At 43.9% G+C, this 25,803-nt stretch overlaps 4 protein-coding genes across 4 annotated transcripts; 1 reads left to right on the forward strand and 3 right to left on the reverse strand.

The window, feature by feature from the left end:
* Positions 1 to 912: 912 nt before the first annotated feature.
* Positions 913 to 14,450, reverse strand: THITE_2059791 (uncharacterized protein; the record flags this gene model as incomplete). The annotated part of the gene is made up of 2 exons (XM_003658165.1): positions 913 to 1,580; positions 13,970 to 14,450. The coding sequence occupies 2 exons, from the start codon at positions 14,448 to 14,450 to the stop codon at positions 913 to 915; spliced, it is 1,149 nt and encodes a 382-aa protein (XP_003658213.1).
* Positions 14,451 to 14,936: 486 nt separating this feature from the next.
* Positions 14,937 to 15,509, reverse strand: THITE_2124754 (uncharacterized protein). The gene has a single exon (XM_003658166.1). The coding sequence runs from the start codon at positions 15,498 to 15,500 to the stop codon at positions 14,988 to 14,990; it is 513 nt and encodes a 170-aa protein (XP_003658214.1). The 5' UTR covers positions 15,501 to 15,509; the 3' UTR covers positions 14,937 to 14,987.
* Positions 15,510 to 17,169: 1,660 nt separating this feature from the next.
* THITE_2083603 (uncharacterized protein) lies at positions 17,170 to 18,482 on the forward strand (the record flags this gene model as incomplete). Its single annotated transcript, XM_003658167.1, has 4 exons — positions 17,170 to 17,512; positions 17,565 to 17,900; positions 17,964 to 18,234; positions 18,289 to 18,482. Exons 1-4 carry the CDS (start codon positions 17,228 to 17,230, stop codon positions 18,480 to 18,482), a joined length of 1,086 nt encoding a protein of 361 aa, XP_003658215.1. The 5' UTR covers positions 17,170 to 17,227.
* Positions 18,483 to 18,591: 109 nt separating this feature from the next.
* On the reverse strand, positions 18,592 to 19,530 carry THITE_2124757 (uncharacterized protein). Its single transcript, XM_003658168.1, has one exon. The coding sequence runs from the start codon at positions 19,328 to 19,330 to the stop codon at positions 18,701 to 18,703; it is 630 nt and encodes a 209-aa protein (XP_003658216.1). The 5' UTR covers positions 19,331 to 19,530; the 3' UTR covers positions 18,592 to 18,700.
* Between the last annotated feature and the right edge of the window lie 6,273 nt (positions 19,531 to 25,803).

The raw sequence follows: 25,803 nt of genomic DNA on the forward strand, positions 1-25,803 counted from the left end.
GTAGTGTCGTACGGGGTGCGTAACGGTGCGGCCTCGGATCCGCGGTGCTGGGCCATCGCATCAGAGAACCCCAGGATGATGCGATGGGGCTCTTTGGGGGTATATATACCCACATGGCGAACGTCGCTCGCAGGCCGGCTGGACTGCCCCTTCACCTACGGCTGCCTCATGTAGATGCGTCATCTCCCTTTTCCCGGCCTCGATATCCGAGAAGGTGTGATTTGGAGTCCCATCTGTCTCGAAATTGTGCTTCCAGGTTACAGAGAGCAGGATAGTGGACGTGTGCGAATCGCTGTGGGGTCCTGCGGTCGTCCTCCGCACCTCGGCTCACGGCAGCGGCAGATATCGTGGATGGGAGCATGCAGTATGACGCTCAGGCAAATGCCCCGTAGAGGGTAGAGTACCGCACTCCAGAGTCGGCCGCCCTGGGACCAAATTGCGTATTCGTAATGGGCCAGGGATGGGAACTTAGCCGGCGACCACTCGTCCGCGATTTGCACGGAGGGAATCCAACTTTGGCAGCTCTGCCGCTGTGATTCCGAAACGTTTAATAAAGCCCGTTACGGAATCTGATCACCGGCACTTGCGGCTGCATGGCCCCAACTGACTGCCAGACAAACAGACACTGAGGGTTCAAGCCTTAGGCTGGGAGCAACTGGCTTGGCAATCCTACTGCTAGATATACCGGTTTCGAGGTTGATATGGGGGACAGTGCTGCCGTTTGTGCCATCTGAGCCTTGTCTGTGGTCGAGAGAAGGGAACGTACGCCTCTCACGCCTCAATGCAGACGATTCGTCCCTGAGCAGAACAGGGACAAGCAGACCTCGAGTATTAATTCGGATGCATTTGACAGGGGTTGTGAACTACAACGCTCCTCGTTGACCCGCAACCACAAGAGTTTCAACACCAGAACTACTTATTTAGCCCCTCAACATACTCCCTCACTATATCGTCCGCCGACTGGTCCACGGTCAGGCCGAGCCGCAACGGCGTGGTGATGTCGTAGTCCACAGCCCAGCTGCGCAAGATGCGCTCCAAGCCTTCGTCCACCTCCTCCCGGATGAACCACAGCTTGTCCTCGCCGCCATACTTGGCCAACGCATCCATAAGCTCCTGCACACTGACCGAAATCCCGGGAAACATGATTTGCCGCATATGGCTCGGCAGCGCCCCGCTGTCCATCCGCAGCACGCGCATCAGATTCTCCTCCACGGTGCTCGGCGCGGTCAAGAACGCCCTGAACCCGCGATCCCGCAACGGCACCACGCACTCAACCCCGTTCATAGGCTCCCTGATGATCCCGCTCAAGAAGCTCGACGCGGCGCCCGTCGGCTTGCCGGGCCGCACCGAGATGGTCGGAAACCGCACGACAAACACGTCCAGCCCGCCGCGGCGATGCACCTCGTTCAGGTACACCTCGGTCATGAGCTTGTGCGCGCCGTACGTGCTCAGCGGCGTCGGCGTCCAGCCCTCCGGCACCTTCTCGCCACCCCCTTGCCCTTGACCACCGGTTCTAGGAAAAGGAGGCCCAAACACAGCCAGCGACGAGGCGTACACGACCCGCACACCGGGGTGCAAGACTCCGAACAACTCAAACAACTCAAATATATGGCTCCATTTGGATTGATTTATATGCATACCAGTGATATTTGAGTTGGCTTGGATTTGATTGAATTGACGTAAATATTTGCAAATCGCCATATATATCCCTAACCCTGACAGCCCCCCCCCTGTTTTTCCTTTGCCCACCTACTTTTTCGATGCCCTGCCTGGCTCTCTGGCACTCTGGCTCTCTAGCTCTCTGGCACTCTGGCTCAATGGCACTTGCAATGGCTAAATCGCTTAAAAATGCAATAAAATCAAGAGAGCCTAGTTTTATTTTTTTTTCTAACTAAGCAATTGATTATATAATCCCAGATCGCTAGCGCCCTACGCAGACCTCCTATATACAGCCAAGATCGCCATAGCCCTGCCCAGACCTCCCGTATATAGCTAAGATCACCATCGCCCTGCCCAGACATCAACACCGTCGACAACGAATATCTACACTTCAGAACTCCCTATTTTGTACCCAATTCTTCAAGCATTGCAGTATATTGATTGAATCTATGTAAAGCGAGTGTCATTCATAGCTTATATAGTGCTTAACGTAGCTAAACAGTCTCTCGTACTCAGAAGACGTAGCTAGGATTGAGAGGAAGTCGAATGCCATCTTAGAGAGCCGTAGGAATTGCCTGGCATACGCTACCCACCACTCCAATAGCTTTTCTATATACCTAGGCGCCTCGGCAAAATAGCTATCAACCTTATTCTCGTAATAGCTCGTATCTTCGTAGTAGTCGGGAGATATAAGGAAGTAGTCACTTCCTTAGCTCTCTAGCTACCCTATATATTCAATGGAAGGCTCTAGTTTAGCTAGAAGCTCTATATAGCTATATTGCTCTTAGAAACATTGTTTAAAGGTAGTATAATAGCTTTCGCGCTTATCCTCTAGAAGGTGCTTTTGTATCTACCTAATCTTATACCTAGGATATAAGATCATTATAATCTAGTATACTAGTGAGTCGTCGAGTAGGCTAATATATTCTTAGAGCTTCATAATCGCTACTTATATACCGTTTTGAACAGATCGTACCTCTAGAGCTAGCTCGTTGCTTATAACCGTTGTAGCTTATGAGAAAAGTATATTCGATAGCTAGGAGGGTAAAAGATCAAGCTCGTAGTCTTCTAACTACTATGGTCGCCTAGCTTGGCGTTACGGTCTACGTAATAGCGTAGGTAGTAGTAGCATCTCTGATACAGTAGCTATCTAGGGTAGGCTAAGCCTCTTCTTCAGTTCGTTGAGTAGGAAGTATATCATTCTAACAACAGTAGGTATAGTAGGTCTATTGCCCTCGAACAACTTAGTAATCGTTGTGAATAGCTGCAATATATCCTTGATGTTAGCTAATGTTTGCCAATCTGTCGCGTGCTAGTGCACACGTGACTCTATCTGCCAGGCTCCCTACGCTCAAGGGGCATATGTCAGCTCTGCCTACATATATATATAGACCTCGGCGCTCTTCCCACTCTATATAAGAGGAGTATCTCTCTCAATACATATATCTCTATATCCTATATAGCTCCACTTCGCTACTCTCCTCAGTTATAAGCCCGGTTTGTGTACAATACTTATAATAGCGGTATAGCCTAGTCGAGGCTATCCTTCTTCTTTTCTTTTATAACTACTTCAAGTCTTCTCGATCGTCAACAACTCCTACGAGTTTATATCACCCCTATCGTTCAATCTAAACAACGTAGCACTTCTTAGTTTACTTTAAAATGCCTCTCGAAACTAAGAAAACCGTTACCGTTGCTATTGTAGTGCTTCTAACCCTCGATAGCCCTAAAGACTAGCTGAGATAGATCTCTACCGTTTGCTAAAAGGTTAATAACTTATAGGTTTAGTATATTATCGACCTAGATACTAAGCTTACTATAGAAGCTAAGATGCTTAGCCTTCCTATATAGCCTACCTAGGGTACTACCTATTAAGCGGTCTAGGATCGCCATCTTTAGGCGTAGTATACTACGCTATAAATCTAGAAGGTAGCTAATCCTAATACCTATAGCTAAGAGCCTCAATTAACCGAGCCTACTAAGGAGAAGATCTACTGTAAGTTCCTTAAGCTATATAAGACGTTCTTGAAATCTACTATCGACACTATAACGTTCTATATAGTCAATAAGCTCTATAAGATAATCAACGTATCTATTAGCGACTACTATACCTACACTGTATATAATATTATAGAGGCTAAGAACATTACTAGTACTTATAGGTTTATCTAGACGCTATATAAGATTATTATACCCTTTAATAGCACTACCTTCACTACGTTTGCCGAGGAGTATATAGCTATATTCGCTAGAGGTAGCTAGAGTGGCATCGAACCTAGGACCTAGATTCTCGAGTATATTTTAGTCCTCTATTGTATAAGGATAGCCAATATCACTATAGTCACCGACGCAATAGCCGTCACTACGTTCCTCAAGACTATATAGAAGCGCTTAGATCCTAAGTAGGCGACCTATACATTAAAGGACATTAGTATAACTAAGAAACTCGATGGAAAAGGACCGACTCTCCTCGACTTAGCTCTCTTACTCGAAGCAATCCTCTAGGCTAAAGCGATAGTCTACCTAAAGCCTAGAACTTACCTTGTACTTCTAGAAGCGTAGAATAGTTAGAAGAGTAGTTAGAAGCGTAGGAAAAACTACGACTACCTATATATACTAAAGACTTGTCGCTATTGGTAGCTTCCCTTAGAGTGTTAGCAACTTCGGTATACTCTAATAGGGGAATCCCTAAATAGTATAACGCTCCTAAGCGATATAGTAAACGGAGTATACTAACGATTTATTAAGGAACGCTAGAACAACCTTTGGATAGAACTTCAAAAGCTTGGCTAAAAGATCTAAAACATATCGTTAAACGCTAAGGCTACTAATTCCAATAGTAGTATAGGTCCCTTATTTCTAAGAGCGCTCTAGGTATATATTGTCATTGACCTAGCCCTTGTAAGCGAACTCGAAGGAGTATATAGTATATTCGTATCTCTCGAGTTTAGCCTATATCTACTTAGCAAATATATCCTATTTAACAACTATAGAGCTATTAATCTCGTCAATAATAGGGCTCTCCTTATCTTTGGTATATTCGTTAAGACAAGCGATAAGACTATTAAAGCTAGTACAACCTCCTTCCCTATCTCTAGCTATAGTAAATAGATTATCAAAAACGTTTTGAACAACGTATATAGCCTAAATACTAAGGATCTCGTTATAGATAACGTCGCTATCGTAGAAGGCTTTTATATCAACATCGTCTCTAAGAGACGCCTCTAAGTATAGGGTGCTTAGTACTATAGTCTAGATTATACATTACATTAGGGAACATTGGAAAAGAGTATTGTACTTAGGCAACTAGTTAAGAAGTTTAACTTGACCTTCTTATAATACAACGCTCTTTCCTTCTACTCTAATGCTCTTAGAGCGCTCCCTAGAAGCTTTGCTAGGCTTATAACTATAAACGCTATAGTTATAAAGAACTTTAGGAGAAGCAAGCCCTCGAAGGACCTACTCCTAGAAAGAGAAGACCTAGCTACTCTCTAGTATATTAGATCTAGTCATCTAAGTTCAGAGGCGCTAGAACATCTCGTCTTAAATACTAGAGGTATATAGATTTATAGGCCTCATAGGCTAGAATACGAGGTATATATATAGGTATATGTGGAACAGGTTATTTCGCACTACCTACTATCGAGGCCGTTACTATACCTATTTTAGAGGGTCTCTTAGGACCTATTTGATTTTCCAAGAGCGTTTAACAGCTCGAACTAGCTACTAGTCATCAAAGACGAGTATAGTAGGAAGCTTTTTATAACTCCTCTTATATATAAAACATATAACAGTATATACAATAAGCTTATTCGCTTTGAACGCTAGGTGAAACGCCAATTTAGGTTGCCTATTTATAAAATTAGACAAGATAGCGACACCAATGTTATTAGTATCAAAGGATATACCGTATACAAGCTCTAGACGTAGGAGCAGGGCATCGATTTAGAGGTTACACCTTCAGATACTAAGGAGCCTAATAGCGGTTCAAAACGTATAGGCAAGGAACTTATCACTAAGAGTATTATAATACTTATAAGCGTTAGACTTCCTTAGAACCTATAGCTAGAATCGACCATTGTAGCTATGTACTTATATAGTATTAGCCTAAGTCACGCTCGTAACTACCGCTCGCCAAACAAGGTGCTCGACTCTTAGTTTAAACACTAGTTCCATTAGTATTAGCCTAGTCTAGTATATACGCTGACTACCAACCTACGCCCCAACTAGGGCGGCATTTATATATATAGCTACCGAGTATACCCACTAACGAAAGAGTGTAAAAAGGGGATTGAGAGGCGTATTAGGAAAGTCAAACCTAGAACGTATATCGGGTATCTTATTGAATATAGGGTATCTAATATTTACTATATCTAGGTACTAAAACTCAAGAAGGTTATTACAATATACAATATAACCTTTAACGAACGTACATTCTATTAGAAAGGTGAAAAGCAGTTTGATACTCAATCGATAGTAGTTGCTAGAAAGGTTGTTAAGCTTATCGAGCTCCCTATAGAGCCTTGGGACACTAAGGTAGTGCCGTTCAGAGTTACAAATGCCTATAAAGACCCTATAACAGTTCCTAGCTCTCTAAGACATTTAGGGGATATAGCTAAACAGGAACTAGAAGGGTAGGCTCCTCCCTACTCTCTATTTTATCTAAGGGGTATAGAAGTACTCGAATATCGTAGCTAGAGTTTAGGTAGAGAGCCCACTAATAGTCTTTATACTCTAGAACTGACTCCAAAGCTACGCTAGGAATACCTAGAAGTGTCTAGAGAGAGTAGCCCCCCTACTGATTATAGTACTAGCAGTGATAGTAGAACGGTAGGAACTACATTATTAGAGGCCTTTAATACAATTATCGGAGACGCTAATAGTAGCGTCGCTAGCAATATAATTAGGAGTACTAGCTAGGGTAGTACGATAGTAAGTGCTATCGTAGTCGATACTCCTAGCTCTAAAGAGGAGGTCGACCACTCTAGCAATTAGCTAGAGGCTCTAGACGACTAGGAAGACGCCTTAAACTATAGTTCTTAGCCTAATTCTAGAACACCTATAGCCTAGCTAGCGAGGGAGAAGCGCAAATATATATATAAAACTTATAGACTACCTACTCGTTAGTTAAAACAGATCTGTAGACAGTCTCCCAATAGCGGTATAGGCGGAAACGGCGGTCTAGTATACTTCGTAGCCCCTATATACTATAAAGAGGGCATCGATGTACTAAATTAGTATATATAGTATTCGTTTAGCTATATATTTTTAGATAACCCTATAAACGCTCTATAAGAGGGTAATAGCATCTAGCACTGTACACTATATATGGTTTTTACGATAATAGTCTACCATTATCGTGATACATATCCTAGAGCAATGCTAAGCAGGCCTAGGGTACATTTCAACGACCTCGCTAAGCTTCCTAAGCGCTAAAAGGACCTCGCCAACTACCCTCAAGGGCGTAAGTTTATAAAAGTGGCTAAGGAAGAGATCTATAATCTCGTCAACAAGAAGACATAGCGTAAGATTCGGCGTAAGACCTTCAAGGGGAGACCACTACCTCTAAAATAGGTTTTTGTCTATAAGTTCGATTAAGATAGCAACCTCGAGAAGTATAAGTTATATATCTACGTTTATAAAGATCTTTAGAAGCTTACTACGCTACAAAGCACTTATATAGCTACACTTGCCGTATATTCGTTCTATACAATAATAGCTATCGCTATATAGTTTAATCTCGAGGTTAAGCAGTTTAACGTAGTATAGACGTTCTTAAACACCGACCTACCTAAGGGTATTATCTACGAGATGCCTAAGGGGTTCGAAGAGCCTAGATTTCTTATAGAACTATAGAGAGCTTTATATAGCTTGCGAAAGTCCCTATTACTCTAGTACCAAGAGTTCTCCAACGTACTTTGGAAGCTTAGCCTTATAGCTTCGCCTAAGGAACTATACTTATTCTTCGACTACTAATAGTATATACTTATACTGTTCTATATAGATAACTATCTAGTCTTCTACTATAGAGACTATATAGAAGAGGCTTAGAGGATTATTAATACTCTAAAAGCGAAGTACGAAGTATATAGGAAGGGAGATGTAGCTTGGTTCCTAGGTATCAGGGTGATCTATAACTGTATACAACGTAAAATCTAGCTCTACCTTGACTAATATATTGAGAAGATTGTAAAGCGTTTTAGTCTTATAGATCAAATTACCTTTCTAAATATCCCTCTCCCTATAATAGAGCTTTACAAGTTCATTAGTATAGCTACTCAAATATAGATCAAACTATACTAGAAGCTTATTAGATTATTGCTCTATACTATAGTTGTACTATATATAGAAGTTACGTTCCTAGCTTCGTTGCTCTTATACTTTCTAACAAACCCTTCGAGAATATATATCGACGTCGCAAAGTATACGATCTCCTACCTCTTTAGTATATACTTCCTCGCTATTTAGTTCGGAAGTATACTATAGGATACTACTTCTATGTAGATCCTACTTATCGTAGAGGATATATCATATATAGATGACCCTAATATATATAAATCGTTGTATAGCTACCTTATCTCTCTATTTAGTAGGCTTATTCATTAGAAGGCTATACACTAGGATATAGTCACCACTTCGTCTATAGAGGCAGAGCTCCTCGCTCTATCTACCGTAGTATAGGAAACAATAGCGTTTAAACGCTTCCTTAGCGACTTGCAACTTAAGTTGGGTATACCTTGGACTATATTCTATAACAACATATAGACTATTCGCTTTATAGTAGGCGAAAACGAACGTATTAGTACTTACCTACGTTATATTGATATCTACAATATATAGCTACGTTAGGAATATATAAAGGGATCTTTCGAAGTCGTATACTTACCAACTATAGAGATGCCTATAGATAGGCTTACAAAGGTGTTAACTCGCTAGAAGTTTAAACACTTTAGGGAGCTCCTCAACCTATAGGATATATGTTATATAGTTTAAAGAGACGATCAAGGAGATAGGAAAGCAAGGTATAAATAAAAATAGACTAAAAACAGGAGTATATACTAATGTAAAACAGACTAGGGAGTGCCTATATCTACAAAACAATAAACAACAATGTAGAACTACTTACTACCCTTCTTCTTCTTAGGAGTTATAGCGGCTAGTACCGCCGTCGCTATACTACGCGCTAGTACCTCTAGGTCAAAGCCTAGAGTAGCCTCCGCCTCGCTCTTATCCTTATCCTTATCCTCCTTCTTACTCTCCTCCTTCTTAGCCTTCTTAGCCTTCTTAGACTTTTTAGTAGGCGTAGCCGCCTTTGCCTTGCCCTTGCCCTTGCCCTTAGTAGGTATAGGTATACACTTATTATCATTGTCTTCGTCATCTTTAGCGTCAACGTCCTCGCCCTCTATAGCAAAGAGGGTATATAGGGTAGCGTATAGCGTCTTCTAGTCCTACTATATATAGTTAGACTAGCTCTTTTCCTTTATCTTTTTATTTGTATTTATAAGATTAGGCTTAGGCTCCTAACGCCTCTATATTAGGGCTAGGAAGTGCTTAACAATGGGGAGTATACTTATAGGGCTAATTCATCAGTACTATACGCCTCCTAATTGTACTAGTAGACTTATATAGAGCGACACTTCTTACTATATATATAGTATATATACTGGGCCACTTTGCTAGGGGCCTCCTAGTACTCCCTTAAGCTCTTACTGTATATAGTGGACTTTAGGCAACCTAGGCAAAGCTACTCTCTTAGAGCGTCCTCCTCCTCCTTATCCTCTAAAGAGGAGAAGGAGGAGGAGGGGAGCGCTATACACTTAGAGGGGGTCTTCGGTATAGCAGGGGTCCTACTATAAGTGTCAAAGATGTAGATATATATACTACGCTAGTTAGGCAGATTATAGTATACTTACTTTTTACTAGCGCTAGCGCTAGCCTTGGTAGGGGTAGTTAAGAGTAGGGGAGGCTTGTTCTTAGCCGCCTTGGTAGTATAGACCTTCTTAAGAGTAGCGAAGCGAGTAGAGGACGGTATAGCTATTGTTGTTATTAATATTATTGTTGTTGCTAATACTACTATTATTGCTTATAGTCTATAGAGGAAGAGTTTAGGAGTTAGTTTAAGGTATACTCACTATAATTAAATACTTCTAAGAGTATAGCTATCGACTAGCCTATAGTACTATAGTATTGTCTATATAGCGTGAATACAATAATAGATAACAATGGTAGGCGTATATTCAAGCCGTTGAGAAACAATGGCTATAATAGTATATATATAAATGATCGTAATATTTAATTATACACCCTATATATATAATCAAGGCGACATAATTTACAATATACCTCAATAGCGTACTAGAATAGAAGATACAAATAGAACATGCTATACAATTAGGAAATATATATAATATAATCAATGGTACTTACAACAATGCTAATGACAGTGCCTCTAAATGTCAACATTAGCGCCCCTGGATCTAACCGTATTCAACGCAATATGTAATTCGCTAACAAAGGTGCTACAACGCTTATACAATAGTGCATAGACAACTTGTACAATGGCGGCGGTCGTATATAATGGTGGGATCAATGCCGGAGACTACAGTTCAATACGCCTAGCAATACGAGCTCCAGAGTCAGTGCCTAGCGTATATATTCTATAGACAGCCTTCTAGGAGTCTATCTAGGGGGTGTGTTGCGTGCTAGTGTATACGTGACTCTATCTGCTAGGCTCCCTACGCTTAGGGGGTATATGTCAGCTCTGCCTATATATGTATATAGACCTTGGCGCTCTTCCTACTCTGTATAAGAGTAGCATCTCTCTCAATATATATGTCTCTGCATCCTGTATAGCCCCACTTCGCTGCTCTCCTCACAATCCTATTTAATCAGGATGCTATTGTATAGAAGCCTATCCTTCTTAGCCGTAGACTGTATATAGTAGAGGTCTATAGAGTCCTATAATCGTATAGCACGTTGGATCATTAGGAAGACCAAGTTCTACTTAGTATCGTTGTCCACTACCAACTATAGCCCAACTATATCCTTTAGCTCGGTCAAAAGCGTATTAAATTCGTCTATTGTATCGCTCTTAGCCTATTTGAACTAGGCTGTTTTAACGAAGGTATTACAACGTTGTAGACTATAGCGAATATAGTGAACAATGTAGTAAAGCTTCTAAATAGGCCTAGTACCCTCCTCTTCTTATTCCTAGGTATAAGCTTCGATAAAGGCTCTCGCTACAATATTGACGATATAGCTAAGATAGCGAAGTCGCCGTTGCTTTCTCAATAGTAGGAACTCGGGCTAGATATAGTTAAGGATTATTACGATATATATATTGTTCAAGGAGATAACGTGGTTGATAAGCGAATGTCACAGATAAGCGAATGTCATACGGAATCGCCCTAACATATCTTCTATCTTTCTCCCTATCTTCCTTTACAACGCAATATAAGACATAAAAACGACGAGGCCTAGGTGCAATTAGCCCTTCTAGCAATGCAGAATAATCCAAAGTTAAACGCTCAAGCCGCTAGTAGGATCTACAATATAGACTACAAGAAGCTAAGCCGCTAGCGACGCAATATACAATTACAACGCGATATTCTAGCTAATTCGCGGAAGTTGACCAATTTAGAAGAATCCGTTATTGTTCAATATATCCTCGACCTAGATTCTAAAGGATTTCCTCCCCGCTTGTCTAGTATAGAAGATATAGCCAATCGACTACTTGCCGAATACAACGTAGGACACGTTAGAACGCATTAGGTATACAACTTCGTTAAACAGTATCTACAACTTACTATACATTTTAATTAGAAATACAACTACTAAAGGGCCTAATGCGAAGATCTAGAAATCATTTGTAGCTAGTTTACACTTATATAGAACACAATTGCGAAGTACAGTATCTAGGAGGTAGATATCTACAACTTTGATAAGGCTAGGTTTCTAATAGGCGTTATCTCAACTATAATAGTTATTACAAGCTCTAAACGCTATAGCAAGGCAAAGTCGAAGCAGCCTAGTAATCGGGAATAGATGACAGTGATCTAGGGGATCAACGCTACTAGCTAGGCGATTCCACCGTTTATTATCGTCTAGGGTAAATATCACCTCTCCTCTTAGTACAAGGGTAGCCTATTACCAAAGAACTAGGTTATCGCAATATTCGAAAACGGTTGGACAACCAACGAAAGAGGCCTAGAATAGATTCAGCACTTTAATAAGTATACTAAAGCTTGAACAACTAGGGTATATCACCTCCTTGTCCTCGACGGCTACGATAGCTACTACTCGACTAACTTCGAGCTCTACTGTAAGGAGAACAATATTATTATGCTCTATATACCTCTATACTTGTCTTATATACTCTAGCCGCTTGATATTAGATATTTTAGCCTACTTAAGACGGTATATAGTAAGTAGATCAAGGGAATAATACAAGTAAGTATAACCTATATTACTAAAGAGGACTTCTTTCCTATGTTCTATATGGCTTTCTAGGCTACTATAACGCCTGAAAATATTTGAGGAGGATTTCGAAGTGCTAGACTTGTTCCTTTCGATCCTAAGAAGGTGATCTCCTAGCTCGATATCCGTCTAAAGACACTAATACCCTCGAACTCCTAGCCTAGCAGTGCCTACACCTAGGTTTCTAAAACTTTAAACAACCTAACCGAAACCTCCTTATAGTCTACCCTTATTAAAAATCGAATTGCCTAGCATTAAAATAGCTCTCTAACTAAGATTTTGAGAGCGGTTGATATCTTTACGAAAGGGGCGTCCAAGGTTATATATCAATTGGCATTGTTAAGAGCAGAGAACCAAAGCCTCTGAGCAGCGAATAAGGCACTAAGCAAGCGTCGGAGGGCTAAAAAGCAACGGCTCCAACAAGGAGGATCGCTTATTGTACAGGACGTATAGGACTTGTAGGGTTAGAGAGAGGTTGAAGTACAGATAAAGGAGGAAATATGGGCAGGTAGTAGTCGGAAGCCGAGGGTCGAGACGTGTACGTAGCGCTATAGCACCTACAACGAACCTAGCCACAATGCGTATATCTGTTAGATAGTTGTAGAAACGTCTGACGAAGACGATTCTAAGTAGTTTCTTCTGTTTTGAGTTGTTTTAATAGAATTAATATAGATTTAGATGAGAGGGTGTATTTTCGTATGATATTCGCTTGTCTATGACATTCGCTTATCAACCACGTTATTGTTATACTAGAAGAAGCCGATATCCTAGGCTAGATCGAAGTTGTTGAGGACCTTTGTAATCTCTATAGTTTACACAATCCTAGAGTATAAGCTACAGAGTTGAACTATCTATAACAGCTTCGTCTATAGCTCGAACTAGCTATCTACAAAGTAGACTACTATAGCGAGGAGTATATACGAATTTAGCGAGGTCCATATATCGAAAGAAAGATGCTTAATGAACCTCGTGGATTTAAGTATCTTCTTAATAGCTTCCTTCTCTTTATAGTATCGCTAGTCCACCTAATTCTATATCGTATCGCTATACGTTAGAACAAACTCGAGAAGCTCATAGTTAAATAGTCGAAGGAGCTTATAGAAGTACGTATCTTCAACAGCTATAAAGGGGAGGTCGTTGCAAACAATCCAAGTAACTAGCAACGCCTTGATCGAACTAGCCGTTGGCTTAACGACTAGGGCGTTGGTGGCTATAGCCCACTACAACGATAAGACCAATAGCTTTAGTCTCTTTACTAGCCGTTCCTTTATATCGTTATAGCGGTTATATTCAGTAGATAGATAGGCTATAGCACTACTCGTTGCAATAGCTTTAAAGATCTTATCGCAATATTTACAATACTAGGATAGTTCTCCTAGCTTGCTATCAGTAGCCTCGATAAGAAAGCTCCTATAGCTCACGATCTACGACTTCCAGGGCCTCTTCTTAGCTAGCCAGTCTTCCAGGATATACTGCTTACTATACAATACGACCTTGGGCTATTCGGCGATAGAACCATAAGGCAGTTCTTCGAGGTTAGTGCCAGCTAGCGCTTCCAACTACGTAGCAACGTTTAGAACGCTCGAACAGCCGTATAACGTAGCTATTAGGGGGCCTACAGAGGTCTCAGACATAGCTATAGCTATAGCACTTGCTAGGGCAGTCGGATGTGATACGATGCGACTTCATAACTAGCTCCGTTTGCATTGCCAAGCCCAGAAGATAGGGAAAAACAGGGCGGTTGGCGGTGGCTATGGTGGCTAGGCTAGGCTAGGAGGCATCTTGCGAGGCGCCAGGCAATATACGGTCTTAGCAAATAGACAACTCAATCAACTCAAATCCAGGGCTATATTTGATTGCCAATAGGGCCGATTTGCGTTGATTTGCGTTAGATTTGGTTGAGTTGAGTTGGATAGATTTGAGTTGTTCGGAGTCTTGCCGGGGTGGACCTCGCATAGGCGCTCGGCGATCAGGCGGACCGAGTCGACGTTGACGCGCAGCGAGAGCGGGTAGTCGCGCTCGGCGGCGGCGGACATGATGCCGTGGAAGAGGAAGACGGCGTGCAGCGGCTGGACGGCCGGGTGGGCGAGCAGTTCGGCGACGAAGGACGGCGACGTCACGTCGCCGCGCAGCGCGGCCGCGTGCTCCGGGAAGGCGACGCCCGCCGGCACGGCCGGGTCGGCCAGGTCGGTCAGCAGCACGCGGTACTGCGGGGCCGAGAGCAGGCGCGCGGCCAGCTGTGTGCCGACCAGCCCCGCCGCGCCGGTGATGAGGATGTTGATCGGGCCGGGGTCGTCTTGCGTGGGGAGAGGCATCTTGTGGAGGTTGGGGGGTATAGGGAGGGGGTTATTTTGAGTGTCTGACTTTGGACAGTGGTGAGGGCCTTTTTTTTTTTTTTTTTTTTTTTTTTTTTTTTTTTTTTTTTTTTTTCTATCAGCTTAGATGGGAGATGGGAGAGTGACAGGCCCGGAATCCCCCGCCAGTGAGGTGATGCACTGATGATCGTTTCCGACCCCTCTCGCGATGACTAAAACCCGAACCCTAAACCTAGAAGTCCCTCACTAGCCGGGCAGCTCGGATCCGGCTCGGACGCCAGGCGATGTCGCGCAGCTCGTCCCTCGACACATCGTAGGTTAGGCAGTGGCTTGGATCCTGGCGCGCCCTCATCAACAACCGTCGACCCGGCTGCGGGTTTTCCGGCTGCCCCCACCCCATCGATCGTAGCCCGCGCGCCCGGAGTTGATCGGCGGACATGCCGGGGCCGACGCGCAGGAAGGGAAACCGATACCCTGTGCCGGCAACGTCAGCGTATTGTCGGGATCATAAGCGGGCGTCCATGGCTCCTCTCCCATTTATCCGCCAAGCAGGAGGCGCAGCGGTCCAAACTTACGTCGGGGATTGCCCACTAGCTGGTCGATACAGTCCGGATCAATGCGCCAAGACACACCGTTATCATCCACGAGGTGGGGAATGCCGGTCTGAACCCGGTGATGGATGGTTAGCACGTTCACTGGCCTGGCACCATCTCCTCGCCGATGCCTCACCTGGCCCTCGTCGTCATTGATGTCCCTGTAGAACTCGAGCGAACCACCGAAGAGCTGCCTCTCGAACCACCTGCCTGACTCTCCCGGTTGAATTCTGTCTTGTTCATCATCCTCCTCCCAAACCCCTCGATTCCCCTGGGCATAGTTGAGGTAATTGACGTTCGGAGGGGTGTATCGTGAGTAGTCATCCGAGTCGCCCTGAGCGAGGTACCCGACGAAGGCGTGGCAGAGCTCGTGGGCCGTCGCGCAGCCGAACATGAACTGGAATCTCCGGTGGCGTCTGCCCATCCGAGCCGAGCCGTCTGCTGCCGCCTCGGCCATGTCCGCGACGCGCTGCTCGAATTTTCGCGGACTGGTTAGCGCCAAGTTCGCGAGCCGAGACAAAGACGTCCCCGAAAGACCTCCAGGTACAAAGTACAGAAAGAGAGAAAAGTAAGAAGGAAAGAAGGTGGCTGAGTTTTCCAACTTACCGAGTACTGGTATTTGATGCCACCGGCAAGCTTCGGGCGGTAGTCGGCCAGGTTGCCATCCCACTGGCAAGTAGCCCGGGGCCACCTCTTCGCCTCCGCTAGGATGTCGATGTTCCCCCCGCTAATCCCCGTGACCATGACCATAGGGAAGTCGCTTCTCACCGCGGCCAGGAAGTGGTCGACGTAAAATGGCATGTGTCTGACGTCGCCCCCAAATCGGTGCGTCTGGGAAGCCTCCCATCCCTCGACAACACGGTAGCCCAACTCCTGAAGTGCAGCGCGACCCCAGGGTGTCTCGAGAATTTCGAGGCCGATGTTGATGGCCGATGCCAACTGCGCATGTTAATAGCAGCCCCTGCAAGATGGAGCACTTGGTGGACTCACGGTGCTGAATGTCCACGAGTTTGCCTCCAGGGCAACGAATGGATCGTATGGCGACGCATCTGGTGGTCGGTGGTTGATGCTCAGCCCAAACACGCCATTCAAGTCAACTTCATCGGAGACGAAAGGCAATACCCCGGCCATGGTTGAGCTTGAAGTAGGTTCTGCCCGAGACAACGAAAGCGAGCTGGGTTTAATAAACGTTCGCAGTGGGTATTTATGTGGCGGGTCCTCAAGGCCGACCAACTGGGAAAGAGGAAAGAGGAGAGAACACGGCGGAGGAATGGATGCTTCAGAGGGATGCGGATTCTTGGAGAATGACGAGCGTCGGTTCGGACAACCCGCAGAGGGCAACTTGCTCAGCCATTATATACGCAACATCGAGCAGGGCGGCTCACGGTGTCGCGTCTGTGCGAGTAGCGCGGAAAGACTGTGGTGGACGCAGGAGTCGGAGGACGATGAACAGGCCACCTCTGCGGTGAGTCCAAGCCCGCGCTCTCGCACCTGTGATGATGCCGGCCATGTGATGATGCCGGCCCGGGGACTGACCCCGAGTATCGGCGGCTCCCGTTGGGCCCAGCTGCCATTTCGGAGGCGCCGAGGTCTGGAATGCTCGAAGTCTGGGAAGGATGGTTGGATGGCAGCACAGCATGCGGCCCAAGCAAACGCCAAGGATGGTCGAGCTGGTTTGCCGCATGGATGACAGCGCTTGCAAAGCAGGGGCGAACGCCTTTAACCGCGGCCTAAGAGGCGTGACGAATTCGAAGACAGAGTACATCTCGTACCGCGTAGCTGCTTAACACCTACACGGAAAGAAGAACCAGAGCCCGGAAGGATGGTGATAGAGGGGTACCAAACGTACCTCGGTCTACACGAAAACCAAAGAAAGGGCGGCTGAAGCGCGCGCTTGTTGTTCCTTGCGGGCTGCGCCGCATTGGCGTTGGTTGACGCGAGTACGGAAACATTAGTCTCTGGCGCTTTCAGGTCCCACCCCAGATCAGCGGTCGTTCTTGGTTGGCTGATCGGCTTTTTGCCCCTCCGGACTCCCCGCACGGCCTCACAAGGGCCTTCCTTCTTCAGTGGGAAGCTTCCCATCGAGAGTCCATCCATCATCACTTCCCGCCACGCATGCTTCATCTCCCACTTTGTGCCCCATTTCCCACCTGAAGCTCTGCAGTCTGTGTTTTCGCTACGAGAATGAACGACGATCCAAGCAAAATATCCGTCCTCGACGACGCGCACGCCGGCGCATTCCGGGAAGCGTTGGCTAGGATCCTGTCGACGCAGGTTGCCGAATTCACATTCTCGGAAATCCTCGATGGTCTCCCAACCGTAGACTCATTCCTCGAGTTCCACGTGTATACTAATCAAGAGAACCCCGTCTTTGAGCTGAACCATACCTTACTATGCCCGGGCGTTGTCCAGAGGACACGGGCCTTCAGGGACGCCTTTGATCCACTCGCGTTGACATTTCCGCCTGGGGTACGTTGGCCTCGATTTGCTTGTCTCGTCTTGGTGCTAAGACACCCCTCAGCTCCTCTCGGCCTTTCAGCAAAGCTACCCGGGCACCCAGCGGTTCGAGCTGAGGCTAATCGAGCTCTTGGCTGTCTCGTGCCACCAAATCGCCGTCTACCTATACAGCCTCGACGATGGCGTTCACCCACATCGCGTCTATGAGGAGTGGCGGGATTTGCCCCGCGAGCGTGTACATGGCCCCTTCCAGTACATCGCGCCAATTCCTTTCTACCATGGCAGTTATTTGGCCCATACACAGTACCCCAACGGCCTGGCCGATGTCGTGGGTTACTGGGCCGAGGCGAAGATCTTCGGTGGCGTTGTGCTTTTCGACCGTGGAGAGTCTGGCACAGAGGTTAGTCTTTTTTTTTGTCCCACCCACCAGCCGTAAGCGTGACCGTAACCGGATGTCTCGCAGTGTCGAGACCTCTTCCTACATCCGGGCCGCTACAAGGGCCCTCGAACCATCTACCCGCCCACACCGAAGCAATACGACGCTCTGATCGACTTCCTCCTCGGACAAGCACCGCCAACCGACGGCTCCAACTGCCCGATCCCGATTCACCCTACTCTAGAGAATCGCTGGCGTTTCGATCCGTGGGATTCCATGACGCGCTTCAACATTTTCCGCGACCGCTACGAACGCAAGCCGCCTAGAGGCAGTAAACCCCGCAGCTGTGTACGGTCCGGTGTCGACTGGCCAGAGTTGATCGACGAAAATCTGGTCCTCGCGCTGCAGGAAGAAGTCCGTAAGGGCAAGCCTTTGAACCAAGCCGCCATGGCCGCCGCCTTGCAGCGTTTGCGGCAGATCACGCCCTCGTCGCCACTTTGGGCAGACTGGGGCAATGTAGGGTCAGTTGTGTTTTATCGTCTCCATAAACCTGAGGAGGTATCCCGATACTCTTTGGAATTCGGTTCTTCTACAGTCGACAAATAGTCCGGCCAGACCACTCTCTCGGCAATTTTCAGATGTATATTCACTTGTATCGCTAAACGATTTCCGACACCTGGTTCGGCCGAAGTGAAGTCAAGCGTGTGCAGCATGGGAGAGGGCATGTTTTCTTTTTCACCTGATGGCTACGACACCGTAATTATATATTTTCGCAGACGGCCCTTGACCTGAATTTGGCTTCCAGATGACAGAGAATAGTGAGCCTAATCCAGGGTAAATTCCCACCGCGCGTGCTTTATCTCAAACTCCTCAAGATAGTTTCTGATACGGCCAAACTCTGTGAACCCCTCGCTCTGCGCAAAAGAATAATGCTCTTCCACGGCCTCCCATACCGAAAAGAGAATGAACTGCCCGTCTCGATCAGCGCACCATCCACCCGATATATCCCTTCGCCCCCCAAAGCCCTTCAGATGGTGTTTGGTCCCGGCGAAAGTCGATCCAAAACCGCCGATGTTTTCCGCAGCGACAGCATAGCGTCCGATCGCAACGACCGGCGCCGAATACGGGATCCTCTCATCCTCGACAGAGTCGCTGGCAAGATCGACATGCCGAATCCACGCCAGCTCCAGGCCCTCGCTCAATCCAGCCATGATGTCCTGGTTCCGCTGGGACGGGACCCATTCCTCCATATGCTGAGCGACCGAGTCCCATTTTCCGAGGATGTAGATGTAGCTGGGGTCCTCGATCTGGGACAGGACTGAAGTTTTGGCGTTGGCGTATTTCGCTTGTTCTTCTACCCCGGCGCGAAGCTTGATGCCGAGGGCCGTATTGTCAGCGTGGCTCAGGGGGAGGCCGTTCTTGAGACGGAGGCAGGCGAGCTCCGTAACGGGCATTTTGATGGCGATGACTGGTGTTGACTAACGTTAAGTGATCGGAAATCGACAGGCTGAATATCTATATGGTGGGTCGGCGGACATAGCGGAATTTGTACCCCTGGCAGGCAGGCAGCAAGGGTGACGTTTGTTCCAAGTGAAACAGCATCCTGGCATCTCTTCCAGCGACCGTACCGAAGTGCGGCCGGTCAGAATGGTAGAGAAGGGGGACAGTACATGAGTCTGATGCGGAGAGCAGTAGATACGCCAGAAGTGCATGCCGAGGGACAACGATTGGCGATCGTGAGCGTGACAGATGTTGGAACCACTGCGCAGGCTCAGGAAGATAAAGCTGTCACGATGTAAGTAAAGTATACAACTGGGGACGATCGTGGTGTTAATATTGTTGTATTGTGGGAGAGCTCCTTGATCAGGAGCTCTATCTTAGGCGGCAGTTGGGCATCAAGCTAGTGGATCCTAATCTCAGTAGGCTAGCCTAGAGCCCCGGGCTAGGCCAGTTCTGACACACCCCCCTAGGTCGAGCCTCTAGCTTCGACCTACTAAATCCAGTAAACTATAACGCTATTTCTAATACTATATCCTTCCTAGTCCAACAATTCTATAGTATTAAGGTCCTTCTATTATCGCTATAATCTACTAAGCCTTATACGCCTACTCGACTTAATCCTATATATTATACTGTAAAGCGAACCTTCTGTTTAGCTAGAGCCTTCTTCTAGCTCTATATCTCTTCCTTCTATACCTCCTAGTAGGCGTATATCTTAATAAGGGCCTAGATATTAGCTAGATTAAGCATTTCTATAAATCTCTTATAGGGCTCTAGCTCTAGCGCCTTTGTTAGGCCGTTAGCTAGTATCTAGTTCAAAGGTATATATTCTATATAGACTCTTTTATTTTATACTTCCTAGTGTAGCTAGTAGTTATAAATGTCGATATATTTCAACTTTGTCTATAGTATAGCTACCTTAGAGTTAATTAGCTAGATTATCTACTTATTATTACACTAGATCAATAGGATCTTATTATCTAGGTAGATCTTTAGTACCTCTAATAAGCGTTGAAGGAATATACCTTCTTTTACTACTTATACAAGGGCCAATAATTCTACTTCTATAGTTGATATAGTTACTATATCCTATTTACTAGCTCACTAGGCAATTAGCCTATTAAATAGGATAATAGCGTAACCTTATAAGCTCTTATAGTCGATACTATTATCTACAAAGCTAGCGTCGTTAGCTACGATTAAGATATCTCCTCCTCCTAGTTAGAGGGCCTAGTACCTCGTTCGATAAAGGTATTATAGTACTTAATTAGCTATACGATAGTGTTTAAGACCTAGGTTCTAATTGAACTATATAAGCTTAGAAGCTATAAAGGCAATGTCTAGGTATATATTTACAGTAGTATATAGGATTAAGCTAACTTTCCTTTAATAGAGCCTAATAAAGCTATAGCTAGTAACATTGTTGTATAGGAGTAATTCGCCCTTGACAATTAGGGTCTCTAGTTCTCCTTTTTCCTAAGCTAGCTTTATAATCTTCTTAATATATATAATTTAGCTAAGCTAGATTAGGCGGCTTTTACAATTGCAATGAACTTCTATACCTAGGAACTATAGGAGGTTATCTCCTTTTATAAACTTGTATTTTCCTTATAGCTAGCTAATCACTTCGTTAGCTTAATATTGATTCTTTTTATAATAGGTAAAAACAATGTCGTCTATATAGAAGAAGATAATAATGCCTTTGTTCGTTATAATATAGGGCTCTTATAGGACAGCTTAGAAACCTAGCTTCCTTAGAGTAGCTATTAGCTCCTACTACTAGAGGAGTAGAGATTTCTATAGGCTATAGAGCGCTTTCTTTAGCTTTAGGATAGTTCCTAGCTTGTAGTAGCTATATAGTATCTCTATATAAATGTCTTTATTGATCTTTACGTTAACAAAGGTATTAACTATATTAAACTGCTTTAGCTCTAGGTTGAACCTTGCTATAGTAGTAAGCATTGTTCTAAAGGATTATATAGCGAGTATAGCTATATAGTTCTCTATAGTAAACCTCTTCTTTTATTGATTACTATATACTACAAGTCTCGCCTTATATTTAATGAGGTGCCCGCTCTTATTGAACTTATAGATATATACCTATATATAGTCTAGAATCTGCTTACCTTAGACCTCCTTGTCGCTATAGCGAATCTCTTCCTAGGAGCCTATTACTTTATAGCTTTGAAGATAATTGCGTTTAGCTTCTAAGAACAACTGGCCTAGCAAGTGATTTTTAAGCTTAAAGTGCCATTGTAGTATAGGTGGGAGTATCGACTAGTAGATAGTTTTAAGCTTGCCTTCCTGCTATAGGCGATTGACTTCCTCTTAGGTAATCCTCTTAACGCTATTATCTTCCTTCTTAAAGGCCTTGTCCGTTTTCTTAGCCTTCTTTTTACTCTTTTAGGCAAGTTCCTTTCTTTCTTCCTATATATAGAGGACCCTCCTTAGGTACCTACGTTTAATAGCTCTAGGGCCTAGCGTTCCTACGTTAAAGGCGGCCTCCTATAGCTGAAATACTCCTTTAGAGGCTCTAGGCGTATATATGCCTAGGAATATAGCTATAATTAAGGCGCTTAGCGGAGTAGGTAGAGGAGTTGGGTATTAGAACTTAGGGAAAGTGCCTATAGTATCGCCTTTTACTATAATTGTATTTAACATTTCCTCTATAGTGGTTAGGCTCTCTTCTAGGTCCTCAATAGTTGTTAAAGGTATATTAAACGCCTTAGTAGAACCTTCTTCTTCTACTATAGATATAAGGTCGTTATTATCTAGCTAACTAGCGTTATCTGCTCCCCTAGCATTGAGCTAACGCTTTAGCTCTTCGAGGTCTATCTAGGTAAGGTCTTATACTAGGTCCTCCTTATTACTAGGGAAACGCTGCTTCTTATTAAAGATTATATTATATATATATACTACCTAGTTGGTAGCTAGGTTTTAAATATAGTAGATATTCAAGGAGTTGTATCCTATAAGGTAGCTAATCTAGGCTCTTAGTCGGAGCTATTTAAGGCGCTTTTCTTTCTTCTTAGCGGTATTAGTTATAGCGAAAGCCTTATAGCTATAGACCTTTAAATGCCCCTAGTACGGCTTGTGCTCTAAGGCTCTTAGGCTATCCCTTTTAGTAAGGAAGGTATAAAAACGATCTAGTGGCGTTATCTACTCTATTATCAAGGTTAGCGTCCTATTGTAGAGATATACTACGGCTTTAGTGATTTCTAGCCATAGTTGCTATAGCAACTATACGCCGATAGCTATCGCTCTAGCCTTCTCCTTAATTATATCCCCTAAGCATTTAGCGCCCCCGTTCTATATAGGTGTATTAGGCGTTGAAGGCTCTATTCGGATACCTTGTCTCTTTGCCTAGGTAGTAATAGCGCTTGCCTATATAAATTCGTTGTTATACTCTAGGACTTTAATATATAGCTAATACTGCCTTTCTAGTAGTATAACAAGGTGTTTAATAGCTACTAGGATATCTAGCGCCTTACAATTGTATAGATAGTAGTCCTATATTATATCTAAATAGCGATCTGTCGCTAATAGTAGATGTTTAAAGCCCTGTTGGCCTAGCTAGAACGAGTGTAGATCTAGGGCGATCCTATTACCTAGGCTATAGTTCAATAGCCTAGGAATACGATTAGGCTAGCGTTTCGACTTGCTAAAGCTATAGCCGTTATATTTGAACGTTAGTACACCTTTAATATGCCCTCCTTACAAGCAATTAACAAAGTGTTCAAGGGCTCTTAGGCCTATATAGCCAAGGCGTAGGTACTAGGTTATAGCATCTGCTATACTCTTTAAATGGCGAACCTAGCGGTTAAGCTTCTTTGTTTAGATAGCGAAGGCTATAGGTATATAGTTCTTAGGTATATACTCGAGGATATATTGTTGAAGTTTCTTTGTAGTATACCTAAGGAGAGCGTAATTATAGTGCCTAAGTAGGTAGTTTAGTGCGCTTTCTAGGCTATTGTCCTACTAGATCCCTTGTTAGTTAAGCTACTTCAACGACATAATGTTGTATATAAAGGTTAGGCAGTAGGCTACATTGTATAGTATAAAGATTGTAATGCCCTTATTATTCTTTAATTTAACGTCCATCTCGCTATATCCTTTAATCTAAATAGGGTATTCGCCTGCCTAGACGTAATCATTAGGCGTAGCCAACTTAGGCAGTCTTTTAAACCTACTTAGATAGTTAACAATATAAATGGTTGACTCTAAGTCTAGGATTACTAAGTTAATTAGAGAGTATCTCTAGCCTACTTATAAGGCTATTAAGATTATAGCGAAGCTCGCTATATATTTACCTATAGCTCTCTACTACTATATTCTTATAATATACTAGTGGCTAAACAATGCTATAATGTCGGTACCTACGTCTAGGACGTTGCCCTTATTAGGGGCGATACTTATATTAGGGGCGATATTCTCTTTGGGAACTATACCCTCTTTAGGAGCGTTGTCCGTATTAGGGGCGGTGCTCTCTTTAGGAGCTATACCCTCTTTAGGGGCGTCGCTTGCATTGGAGGCGGTGCTCTCTTTAGGAGCTATACCCTCTTTAGAGGCGTTGGCATTAGCTATTTCTACGTTAGAGATCTTAGGCTCTATCGTTAAGAGCATAGTTGTAGCCTTCCTAGAATGGTCGGCTAGTCAATGTAATAGTAGGTTTTCGCCTATATTACTCTTTATATCATTAGCGAGGCTACTTCTAGACCTCTTTATCTAAAGTCGGTTAGCCTTTGCTTATAGAGTTGAATTAGCCTTTAGATTAGCCTCTATATATACTTTAACGTATTCTCTAGGTTCTTAGCTAGGTAGTATATTCTTAGGATTTAAATAATAGTATTACTTAGTTAGGTAGAAGTGATTGTAGGCGCGGTATCTCCTTAACGTACTTAAGGACCTTACAGAGGTGCCTAGAACTGTAGATACGTTTAACTTACGTTTAGAATAGGTTTAGCTAAACTTAGCTTTCTCCTTATAGCTAGTTTAGCGTTTAGGGCGATCTTTATAATCTTCTAGTTGCTCAAGGTCCTTGTCCTCCTTTTCTCTAGGGCTATACATTGGGAAGGATCCTTTTCCTATATAGCTAGGGGCTTTGTTAAAGAACGGATATATACCTTTACAAACTTCTATAGCTATATCTCGAAAGGTTAGCTTCTCGAGAATCTCTATCTTACTTATAGTATAGAGGGAAACAAAGCTTAGGAATAGCTTCTCTAGTATAGCTATTAGTTCGTTAAACTAAAGGCTAAGATCCTTCGCCTTGCTTATCTTCTAGAAGGAGGCCTTATCTATTAAGCTTTCCTATTTAATGATCTATCTCTCGAAATTAGCCTCTTTAATATATACGTTTCTAGGGTATTTAAATGTATCAAAGTATATACGAATATATATTCGAAGCTTAGTTATTATCTTAATAGTCGGCTAAATAGTCTTTTTAAAGTTATTGTACTACGTTCGAAGGTCGGTATACTCTATAAAATAGGTAGACTAGTAGTTGGTAGCTACTATAGTGGTTATAAAGGTTAATATCTAGGTAAGATAGTTAGTCTAACGTTTATAGTCCTTATACTTATAGTCTAGATCCTTCTCGACCTATATAATAACGATAGCGATATTGCTATTAAACCACTTCTCCTTCTCCTTATAGAGCTTCCTCTAACTAGCGTTTAACGCTTCGATACTAGGCTACTCTTATAGACCCTTGTTCTCAGAGAGGGTCTAAGAATCTATATTGTCATCTTAGGCTATAGACGTAGTGCTAGGCTACTACTCGCCTATAGAGGATACTCCTAGATCGGCTAGAGCTCCTACGTTGGCTATAGTTGGTATAGAAGCTTATAGCTCGACAATATATTTTTAGAGCTTATACTATATATATTCGTAGGTAAGATTATAGGTATTAGCTAGTATAGGTTTTAGAAGAAGCTCCGCCTTATATTCGAAATAGTTGAGTAAATCGAGATGCTTAGCCTTGTTAATAAACTTATAGTTCTAAGCTACCTAGTTATCTAGGCTAGCTAGGATAATATTAGTCTTTGTATTAGTTTTCGAAGATATAGCAGTTGCTACTAAGCGCTATATATAGGGCTATATATTTAGAGATAGAAGCAGGTTTTTAAGTCAATGAGACTTTTAATTGTTGGAACTATTGTATAGGCTTAGGAAGATGAAGCTGTTACGATGTAAGTAAAGTATACAACTGGGGACGATCGTAGTATTGATGTTGTTGTATTGTAGGAGAGCTCCTTGATCAGGAGCTCTGTCTTAGGCAGCAGTTGGGCATCAAGCTGGTGGATCCTAATCTCGGTGGGCTGGCCTGGAGCCCTGGGCTGGGCCGGTTCTGACAACAGATTGCGGGATCGGATAACGAGGTCCAAGGCTCAGTGCCCGTCTCAAATACCTGACTCAAAATGGCTCG

The sequence above is a fragment of the Thermothielavioides terrestris genome, chromosome 6 (assembly GCF_000226115.1).
Source record: "Thermothielavioides terrestris NRRL 8126 chromosome 6, complete sequence".
Classification (NCBI taxonomy): domain Eukaryota; kingdom Fungi; phylum Ascomycota; class Sordariomycetes; order Sordariales; family Chaetomiaceae; genus Thermothielavioides; species Thermothielavioides terrestris.

What these genes read in the sequence shown, in the direction of transcription:
- THITE_2124754 (XM_003658166.1), bottom strand. Translation starts at nt 15,500, where the DNA reads ATGGCCGAGGCGGCAGCAGACGGCTCGGCTCGGATGGGCAGACGCCAC.
- THITE_2124757 (XM_003658168.1), bottom strand. Translation starts at nt 19,330, where the DNA reads ATGCCCGTTACGGAGCTCGCCTGCCTCCGTCTCAAGAACGGCCTCCCC.